The following is a 10,319-nucleotide window of genomic DNA, read 5'->3' on the forward strand; positions in this document are numbered from 1 at the left end:
AAGGTCTGTAGAGTACTGGTCTCCCCTTAGCTTAAGGTCTGTATCAGTACTGATCTCCCTTAGCTCGAGGTTTGTTACCAGTACCGGTTCTCCCATGGCTCGAGGTTGTTACCAGTATAGGTCTTCTCTCGGCTCGAGTCCGTTGCCGGTACCGGTTGCCCCTTTTCTTTAGGTCTGTACTAGTACTGGAATTCCTTTGGCTTGAGGTCGGTACCAGCAATGGTCTCCTGTTGCTGCTTTAGGTGTGTTGAGCTAATCATCGGTGAGCAGATGAATAAGTACAAGGCCCGACTGAAGGACATCACCAGCCTGGAATATGCTGAAAACAAGGCCAGAAGTCGTCTCACCTTCATTCGGAGGTCTATGGTAAGTGTTCCGTAAGGCCAGTGGAAGTCATAGTGGTTGAAGGGTGGTCTATAAGCTCCAAAACGCCAAATGCTCCTCCCCGAGCCGTATCTGTTGAGATCATAGACCACGATGATGTCTTACTGTCGAGATCCTGCACTTCCTCTCCATCTCACAAACTTTGTCCTTCGCTGATCTCTGTAGAGGCTGGTTTATGATGGACCACGCTGAGCCTGATGATAAGGCCTCTTCATGCTTTTCATGCACATATTCAATTCCAGCAGTCCCACCTCAAGACTAACCTGGTTCTCTCCTCTCTAACCCCCAACCCCCATTCTTCCCCTAATCCAGAAGCCTGTACTAATCGCTGTTAGATTTATGAGCATATCTCGTGGCACCCTCCCGGTAGGTACTCCTCATGTTCCCTGTTGCCCAACCATAGCCCTGCCCATCTCTTTTTGTGCCACTGTCGCTCACAATGTCCTACCCCATCACAGCCTCACCCCGATGGTGAGCTGCTCTGTTTTCTCCATCCATGTATCGTGAGTGCCTGTGTTCCAACACCTCCTTCAGGCCTGGGTTGGTTGGCCTTCCGTGACCTACTGGCGGTGCTAGTTATGGTCTTTAATTTTTCGTGAAGCTCCTTCCTCGTAAAGGTACACATCCTCTAAGAGGAGGCATTATAATGTTTAACTGAGGAATGATTTAACACAGCACAACTACCTGGTAGCTAGTTTTATATTTCCGCTTGCTGATCAATTTGTAGTTCCGAGTTGAAATAACTTCCTTCGGTTGTAGTTGATGTTTGTGTGCACACAGTGTGCAGTCTTTTAATGTCCTGTTTGTATGACCGTAGCGAATGTTGATATGGAGAGGCTGTCTTTGACCCACCGTGAAGTTCAGTGTCCTTCAGTTTGTATTGGCTGTGATGTGAGGCTAGTCTTGGCCCACCGAGCGAAGACGTCTCGCTCATCAGCGTAGAGATTCCCACCTGAAGGATGCCATAAGGCACCATCACAGTTCTGTACCGGGTGTCCTCCAGACCCACAGTCTGTGGGCGGATCACGCGTGTCCATCCGTCGTCTGTGTCACCCACCGCTGTCCGTCCCGTCATGCGATGAGGCAACGTCGCAGCAACTCTGTTAACCGCTTTTCTTTTTCTTTGCTCTCTGTGCCTTTTGACATGCAGCCAAACCCATCTAAAAAGGTAAAAAGTGCTTCTCGGCTGTGCCTCTGCGTGGGTCGAAGAGATTGCATGACAGCTTGGTGTCCTTCAGTCAGCACATTGCACACTGATACTGATGGCAGCTGCACACGCTGACCTCGATGGTCTGAACACGTGTGTGAACTGCCTTCGTACCTGACACGTAGAGTGTTTGAGTTCCCAGTGTAGCCCCAGTGTAACCAGTAGCAGGGAAAATGTTGGTAACTGGCCCAAACGTGTTTTCACGGAAATGTATGACCGGACCATACGCCGGAACTTACGTGTCTCTCCTCTGTGTGTGCGCCAGGGCAAAGGTCGTCTACGGAGAGCCGCCTCCCACACTCCCTCCCCCCCAATGAGCCCACGGTCAGCCTCCAGGGGGGAGGTGCCAGAGGAGAGTGCCGGTGACGAGGGGGTTGTGGGGTCTGACCTGTCGGAGCAGCAGCAGGCGGCCCTGCAGCAGGAGGAGAGGGTCCTGGCAGAGCAGATCGAGAACCTGCAGAGGGAGAAGTGAGTAGGAAAAGGGCGGAGCTCTGGCTATAAGGGTGGACTGCGAATGGGTACGAACTGGGGATGCGATTCTGACAAGGGCAGACATGACTCTGCTGGGCGTTCTCCAACCTCAGGGAGGAACTGACCTTTGAGATACTTAGTCTGGAGCTGCGGGCATCTGATGACGAGACCCTGGAGTCGGAAGCCTCCATCGGCACGGCAGACAGCTTCGAAAACCTTCACGTGGACTCCGAGGGAGCTAATATTCCAGGTGAGTTGTCTGTGTGGGCTTGTCCTTGGGTGACTCTTCTGTGTGGCGTACCTGGGGGGGAGGGCGTATTCGTGGCAAGATCCGTCACCCGCCACACCCACTTCGTCCTCTGTGCTTGCCCTTCCTAGGGAGACCGCCGGTAGCTACTCGTCCCAAGAGGTCCGATGGCAAACCGAGGAGACCTCTGAGGAAGCAAGCGGACTCCTTGGACTCCGTGGACTCCTCTACCTCCTCTGCCTCCTCCCACCACCAACCCGCCACATACCGCTTCCGCTTCCGCTCCAGTTCCCCGCCGCATTCCGCACCACCCTCGCACCTTATCCGAGCTGGAGTGACCAGCGAGGCGGCCAGTGCTGTGGCGCCAGAACGAGAGGCGGAAGAGAGGCAGCAGTTCCCCAGCTACGCCCCCTTGAGCCCAGAGAAGGGGAAGCAGAGGCTGAAATCTCCCCCGCGGTGGTGCGATCCCCCCGAGTCCAGTGGTCGCAGGGGGGAGCCTGACTTTGGCTCGGCACAGCCGCTGATGCTATACAGCAGCAATGAGTTTATGGTGTGAGGCGTAGCCCTGTGTGTCCTCGAAGCCAGAAGGGGACGGGGGCCCTTATTGCTTTCACAGCGTCCATATTCCGTCCACCCCCTTTGGATCCCCTACCTGACCGCCATCGTCCATTACGGCGCAGGAGGGCATCATTGTGCGGAAGGGGCATGATCCACACCCGAGCAGAGGGGGTCCGGCTCCGTAGAGTCAGGTGGGGAAGGAGAATGTTTTTTGGGTTCTGCAAAAGCCTGTGTGGTGGAGCTGATGAAGTAGACGAGACGGGAGAGAACGCCAAGGACTGCGGCCGAAGGTCGGTTGCGCTCAGGTTTACAGATCAGAACAAGGCCGTCAGATCCGATTTTAATAATGTGACATAAATCAGTGTGTATAAATATATCGTGCACTCTGAAACGGTATTTAAGGCTCATTATTTATACGTGATTTTGGAGCGAGAAGCCAGTGGGAGGGGGTCAAGGCTCGTGTGTTTTGAGAAAGCCACTTTAAACCACTTTGTTCTGAGTTTTCGTGCTGCTTTTTGTGCTTTTCTTAATGAAAATATGACCGTCGTAGCAGGACCCACGTCCCAGGTGTGGCCTTCATATTGTCATTTGTCCTCTGTCACTGATGACCTCCACTACGTGGCACTCGGCCATTCGATTCCACGGTGCAGTTAAATGTGACGACATTCGCACGGTTTACAAATTTTGTCCCCCTTTCCTGGCTAAGGGTTTCCCAGAATCCCTTGCTTTCTCCTGACACTTCAGTGTTGTAATAATCATACAGGGACTTGAATTTTTTTTTTTTTAAAATCGAATTTGTTTTAAATGGTTGTTAATGTGATAACTCCTTGTACTTACTGTGGTTCACCGCCCTGCCTGTGTGTCCTGGTGTAACAGACTCCAGGCTGGACCCCGAAAACAAAGCCAACAAACAGACTTTGTTCTGCCCGTGGTTCTTTCTGGCTGTCCAGCTGTGTCCTGAGAGAGCACAGTGAGCGAAAGCTTTGCACCAGGTGTTGGTCTATCCTTGGGGTACCACAGGTACCTGTCCTCGGGCCTCTGCTGCTCTGTGTCGGAGTCACATGTCAGTGGTTCCGATGACTGAGATGGCACGCAGGGTGTGGATCTGAAGCTAATTGAGAAGTTACTCTGGACCGGGGCTCTGACCCCGCGGTGATACTGCAGTGACCCCAAGGTAACCAGAGCAGATGAACGCGATGTCTCCCTCCCCCGCCCTGTATATTTTTTTTTTTGTCTTTCCTTCTTCTGTTCTGCCCTGCTCCGAGCAGGCAGCTGAGCCAATGAGACAGGGTCTGAACGGGCTGCTGGGGAAATCCAGACAGAGGGAAGCCTGAAGAGAAAGGCACTTGTTGTCTGAGTTTGAATTTCCCCTAAAACTAGTCTTCCAACCGAAGTTCCTACAGCGCTGCTGCGAACCACTATAGCAACCAGGGGAGCGTGAGCCTTTGCGTCCCGGTTTCCGACTTCGTTGAAGAGTGAAGCAGTCCGCAGCGGTGCCTGAGCGGACCGACAGCGTCTGTGCACACTTCCCTGAGGTATCGCCATCCTCTTAGCCGTCAGGCCCACGTGCCTGACGGGATACTGTGACCCGTGCGATATTTCGGTGCGAACAGCCTGACGCTCAGCCAGGGGGCCACTGGCAGCTGAACAGGGCCCAACGGATGCGCGTTTCTCTTGGGGACGGTCAGCTGGGGGACGCAGCCGGAACACACGCTTTCGGACCTCTGACGCAATAACTCCCGTGAACTGCTCTTGCACCCGTCCTTTCTGCTTCACCGTCATACCTACATAACGCTAGCCTGGCTTAAAGGTGACCGGAGATCAGAGCACTAGTCTGGCTGTGTTTCTGCGTCTTGCGTCGCCTGTCTCGCAACAGTGTCGGAAGCTTGCGTTTGCTCTCCTCCTCGGTGTATCCCGAAGGTGGCGATCCGGGGTTTTGTTTGAGGTCTTTGTTACTGCTGACCGTAACCCGGCCCTGGCTGCGCCCGGCGTTTCGCTGTTTTGTCCATCAAGCCTGTCATAGCGCTTAACCGTTGCCGATTCCTCACTTCGGTGACGAGATGACCGCTGCCCCCCTGCTGGCTTGGGGGACCGAGGCTGGTCAGACTCCTACTCGTTTATCTGTGGTTGCCAATGGCTCCCAAAGGCTCGTCTGCACCCCCAGCACACCGCGCAGAAGTGAATGTACTTATCACTGGAACAGCAGTCTCCGCTCTTTTCCTTTTTCTTTTTTTTTTTTTTAAAAAAAAAAAATAATTTATGCTTAGGAGTGTACATTTTGAAATTGTATGTTGTAAAAGGATATATTATCCTGTGTACTGTGCTATATATAAAATATATCTTTCATTGTTTTAATCGGTCACAGCACCTGTTCGATGGGGCAAGGGGAGCCACCCTGAGCTCCGCGTTTCGGTGCGCGTGCTGTTTTGGACACGGTCGTATGTATAAAGTGCAATTTGTGTAATGTTTCTTAAGAAAATGAAGAAAAATATTAAAAATGTGTATGTCTATGGCTGTACAAACAAGTTTATGAACAAATAATCTGCTTATTAAAAACAAAGTCTGGAACACAATCTGAGTGCTCTGTTTGGCATTTGGAGGCTGCTGTCATTTCCTGTGTGGTTGAATTGACCGAACAGAACGGTGCTGCTGTTGCTGTGTGGTCTTCTCTCTCTCTCTCTGTGTGTGTGTGTGTGTGTGTGTGTGTGTGTGTGTGTGTGTGTGTGTGTGTGTGTGTGTGTGTGTGTGTGTGTGTGTGGACTGTCGATCCCAATGTGCCCAAACTGTCCCAAACACTGCGGTGGCTTTTGTCCCCATTCAAAGGCCATTATTCAGGACCTTTTCGGGATTCCCGCAGCTTTCCTGGGTGTGTTGAGGGTGACTCAGAGCAGGAGAGATGGACACTGCGCTTTCGCTTTCATTTCAGGTACCGTTCAGCAGGTTTGTCTACTTTTTCGTTTTCCGTGTTTTTAAATGCTCAGCTTACGTGTTGCCGTCTGCCGTACCGTCAGCCGCAACGGGGACGGTCACGTCCGTACACGCCACGCTCCTTCCAGCTACCGTCATGATACTGCATTTCTGTGTCACGCCATCAACCTGAAACTTCATACTAAGTGACTGTCAGAAACGAAACTCAGGATGCCAGCAGTGCCCACCCCGTTTCTTAGAGTTTGGCAGGCACACACACACACACACACCCACCGCGGAGAGGAGACTGATCTGGCCACGCACAGCTTCTCACATTTGACGCTTTCTCCTCCGAAATGCAGTCCTCTCGGGTAAGCAGTTCTACAGCCTCCCTCATGACTTTGGTCTTAAGCTCTAAAATGCATTAATTTGGTGGTGTGTCTTTTGTGATCTATTTTACATCACTGAAAATTTGTCATTTTTACAGCCTAAGAAAAAGTAGTTCAAATGTAGTGATTCAATCCAAAGTAACATTTTCCTTATGTGCTTTTAGACTCAACTTCATTTGCATTTATTCATTTAGCAGAGACTTTTTCTCTAAAGCAATGCTGAGTATAGAGTATTCATTCAGGGTGTTTTAAGTTAAATGAAAATGATTTAAAATATTAAGTCATTTCCACAATAAACTAGCTTACTTGTTGGAAGGGGGGTTTGTACGGTGTAACCGTCATGTTAAGCGTACCTTCGTTTCACCCCGAAAAGCACCACGGTGATGACAGCGGACACAGTCTGGTGTTCTTTGACCTGGAGACCACAGGCTTGGGTACAGTACCGGCGTTCAGCATCCCTCTCAGTCACGAGCATCACATTCACTCATCACAGCACTTTTCCTTAACTACACCTGTTGTGGTTGCTGTCGATATAAACATGTGACAGTTATGAGACTCCTTGGAAAAAAAAAATAAAGAAAGAGCTGGTTAATAATAATAAGGCAGCAGAACAGCTCTCCGGAGCACAAAGTGAACCCCGTTTCCTGCACAGATGTCCCGACGTGTGACATCGTCCAGATGTCCGCGGTCTGCGGTGACGCATCCTTCAACGTGCACATGCTTCCGCGGCGCAGGATGTCGCCGCAAGCCTCCAGGGTGACGGGCTTTACCGTGCAGGACGACGCGCTGCTTCTCCACGGTCGGCGCGTCGAGACGGTCTCCCGCCAGCGGGCGCTGATCACCTTCGTCGACTTCGTGCGCTCCTTCAGCCGCCCCGTGCTGGTGGCGCACAACGCGTTCCGCTTCGACGCCCCCGTCCTGGCACGCGCGCTCAGGGAGTTCTGCCTCCAGAGCGAGATGGAGCACGTGCTCTCCGGCTTCCTGGACACCTTCCTGCTCAGCAAGGAGCTGCTGGGGCCCACCGGGATCAGGAAGTACTCCCAGGAGTACCTGGTGGAGCACTTCCTCAAGAAGTCATACAGGGCCCACAACGCCCTGGAGGATGTCAAGGCCCTGCAGGAGCTCTTCCATCACTGGAACCCGGCGCCCAGCATCATCCGTAGGCACATATTCACCATGGCGCAGCTCGATGACCCCTTCTTTGCTCTGCCGTACCTCGGACCACGCCACCGTTTCTTTTTCCAGCTTTAGTAACGGCAAAAGTGCCAGTTTTCAAATGATGCCTTCTTGCCTTTGAGAAAAGGGAGTCTTGGAATTTGTGTTCATGTGTACGGATGATAGTTTATGAATCCATTCGAAGTGCACAACCCTGTTTTATACTGAAAAAAAATAAAGTGTATAATATGGGACAAATGTTCCTCCCCTAATATATGTAATCATGCCAAGATTAAATATGTTCTGTAATTTTACATTTCATTGGACTGTTATGGGGGGCACAGCGGCACAGCGGGTTTGGCTGGGTCCTGCTCTCTGGTCGGCCTGGGGTTCAAGTCCTACCTGGGGTGCCTTGTGATGGACTGGCGTCCCATCCTGGGTGTGTCCCCTCCCCCTCCAGCCTAAGCCCAAGCCTAAACCCAAGCCTAAGCCTTGTGTTGCTCGGTTAGGTTCCGGCTTGCCACGACCCTGCTCGGGACCAGCAGCTTCAGCTTCAGCCTCTGTGTTTGTGTGTGTGTGTGTGTGTGTGTGTGGACTGTTATGTAATATGCAGTTTGGACACAATTTGGCATGCAGAGTGGCTGAAATATACATATATACACACACACACACACACACATTTATTTACATATATAAATGTCTGTGTGTATATGTATATTTACATATGTGTTTTTTCATTTCACCCGGTGTGTACTGATCCAGTCCAATTCAAATCTAATAGGTATTTTTCACACCCATTTAAGGTTCTTCACAAAAAATGGATTTATTCACATCTGTAAGATGAGGAATATCAGCAGACTTCATAGCATTTGATTAAAGGAATGGGGGGGGGGGGGGCTGTTTGGGCTGCACCTCCACAGGTACGACAGGGCTCCTTACGAAACGCACACGTGGGTGGAGATGTATTTAGAGACTCGCAGGTGAACGGAATCTCTCATTAAGGCATCTGGGTTCAGCGCCAAATGTCTAATGCCCAGCCTGGAGGGCTTTACTAGATGCTCTTCATGAATCATGACTTCAGAATATCAGGTAAGCCTGGTTCACCTTTGACTGCGGAGCTCGTTTGCATCTCTTCTAAAACAATTTTTCCCTTTTCTTGAACGCGTTTCCTCTCCGCTAAACGAGCCCGTTTGTTCAACTGCTGGGTTGTGTTGAGAGGAGACACGTCTCACGTGACAGGTGAAACTCACGGAAATGACCACTGGTGCGAGGAGCCCCGCTGAGGTCCAAGGGGGTCCGGTCTTTTTCGATGTGGAGACCACGGGACTCGGTACTCGCAAGTCCGATGCGGTCCGCTTCTCAGGCTTAGGGTGACGCGTGTGCGCTGGCGTGTTCGCGGACCGGTCACCATCAGGGCTCACGTGTTTTTTCCCAGGTGGTTAAGAGTCAAAAAGCTCATGTGTGTTTGTGACTCTTGCACACGGTGGTGAGTCGGAACCAGAACAATGGTGTGGATCGCAGCTTGGCCTTCTGAGCAGTTTATCGGTAGTATGAAAAGAATGGCGTATAACACCGTGGTACGCACACTCTGTTGTTTTCGAGATCAGGGCCCGGATGCGATATCGTCCAGCTGGCTGCGGTCAGCGGGGGTCACAGCTTCAACCTTTACATGGTCCCTCGCTGCAGGATCCAAAAGGGGCCGTCCGCGCTCACGGGCCTCCGGGTCAGGCGCCACCGACTCTTCTTCCGCACGCGACCCGTCCCCACCAGCACCCACCAGGAGGCGCTCACGGCATTCCTTGCCTTCCTGCGCATGCTCGGCCGCCCCCTGCTCGTCGGCCACAGCATCCGGCGGTTCGACTGCCCCGTGCTGGAGAAGTTCCGGCTGAACGGCGAGTTCCACCAGGCCACCGCAGGGTTCCTGGACACCCTGCCCCTGGCGCAGGACCTCCTGAGGGGGCAGGGCCTGCGGAGCTTTCGGCAGGAGAGCCTGGTGAAGGCAGTCCTGGGTATCCGCTACCCAGGCCACGATGCTCTGGAAGACGTCCGTGCCCTGCAGAGGCTCTACGCCGCCCTCGGACCCACGCCGGAACAGGTCCGCAAAAGCACACCTTCAGGATGGACCGCGATGCATTAGGGACCCGGTGAGGCTCAGGCGAGATGCCCTTGTAGGAACGCAAGAGAGCGCCTCCTGTGGGATCATCTGAGATTGCAGGAGACCCTTTTGGAAACATCTGAACAGCAGAAATCTTGCATCTATCCAGTGAATATCATTCTATTTTAATGTCCATATTATCATATATGGGGAAAAAAAACACAATTACCCCAGTGCTGGTGTCACAGGCTGAATCATTTCTAGGCTGTGCATTAATTTGACAGCTGCAGGTCATTGCCACGATTTTTCTGCACGGTATAGAATGGACAGTGAAACTATGGAAGAATTAGTGATGACATCAGTGATGTTTTTAAATGTGTGTATATAATAAAGTGTATTTAAAGTATTCTTAAACTCTTGTAAGCTGTAATTCCCTCTATGAGCCTTGGGGAGAAAGCAGTTTGAGCTAGTGTCGATCGTAGTGTTTGGACATCGTAACCGCTGGTGTTGGGGGGGGATCATGCGAATGGCGTGAAGAAACCAGTCTGATTTCATACTTTGATCGGTGATCTGATCATGATTAATGTTGTGCTCCAGCTTCTTTTTACTGGTATGTTTTAGCCACTTTTCCCACCTTGCACATGCTGTATAAGGTATGGGAAGAGTCAGTTTTTTTGGGCAAAAACAATTTTTCAGGACCCTTTCATGATGTACCACATGGGCCAAACCATTTGTTTGGTCACTTATAGACGTTTTTGGGCCCCCGCGCCCCTATTTTTAAGGAAACGCAGAGAAGCTGTATCCTGTTTTCCTGCAGATGGGACAACAGGGAGTTCCACAAAATCGTTCTCCGGGGACAAAGTGTCATTTGAAGTTGTTTTTCACCAACATGCCCGTTGAAGTGTT

The 10,319-nt window shown here is 51.5% G+C and overlaps 2 protein-coding genes across 7 annotated transcripts in view; both read left to right on the forward strand.

The window, feature by feature from the left end:
* LOC108942296 (unconventional myosin-IXa-like) overlaps positions 1-5,440 on the forward strand; it is a 76,733-nt gene extending 71,293 nt beyond the window's left edge. For 3 of the 5 annotated variants that reach the window (XM_018765520.2, XM_018765519.2, XM_018765523.2), the window contains 6 exons: positions 243-366; positions 697-750; positions 1,535-1,552; positions 1,857-2,059; positions 2,176-2,312; positions 2,441-5,440. In XM_018765520.2, the coding sequence (XP_018621036.2) occupies positions 243-366; positions 697-750; positions 1,535-1,552; positions 1,857-2,059; positions 2,176-2,312; positions 2,441-2,865 (961 nt within the window). In that variant the 3' untranslated portion in view covers positions 2,866-5,440. The remainder of the gene's footprint in view (positions 1-242; positions 367-696; positions 751-1,534; positions 1,553-1,856; positions 2,060-2,175; positions 2,313-2,440) is intronic. The other 2 variants (XM_018765521.2, XM_018765522.2) reach the window with 2 other exon arrangements.
* A 269-nt stretch (positions 5,441-5,709) lies between these two features.
* LOC108942255 (uncharacterized) lies at positions 5,710-7,590 on the forward strand. Of its 2 annotated transcripts, none has more exons than XM_029252477.1 (3): positions 5,710-5,793; positions 6,537-6,597; positions 6,816-7,590. In XM_029252477.1, the coding sequence occupies exons 1-3, from the start codon at positions 5,764-5,766 to the stop codon at positions 7,412-7,414; spliced, it is 690 nt and encodes a 229-aa protein (XP_029108310.1). In that variant the 5' UTR covers positions 5,710-5,763; the 3' UTR covers positions 7,415-7,590. The 2 variants fall into 2 exon arrangements, with proteins under 2 accessions (XP_029108310.1, XP_029108311.1); XM_029252478.1 differs by lacking the exon at positions 5,710-5,793 and adding an exon at positions 5,827-6,145.
* The last annotated feature ends 2,729 nt before the right edge of the window (positions 7,591-10,319 follow it).

This window comes from Scleropages formosus, chromosome 5 (assembly GCF_900964775.1).
Source record: "Scleropages formosus chromosome 5, fSclFor1.1, whole genome shotgun sequence".
Lineage (NCBI taxonomy): Eukaryota > Metazoa > Chordata > Actinopteri > Osteoglossiformes > Osteoglossidae > Scleropages > Scleropages formosus.

Coding starts and splice junctions, on each gene's coding strand:
- LOC108942255 (XM_029252477.1), top strand. CDS start 5,764: ATGGACACTGCGCTTTCGCTTTCATTTCAG. Junction 5,794..6,536: donor CGCTTTCGCTTTCATTTCAG/GTACCGTTCAGC, acceptor CACCCCGAAAAG/CACCACGGTGATGACAGCGG. Junction 6,598..6,815: donor CCTGGAGACCACAGGCTTGG/GTACAGTACCGG, acceptor TTTCCTGCACAG/ATGTCCCGACGTGTGACATC.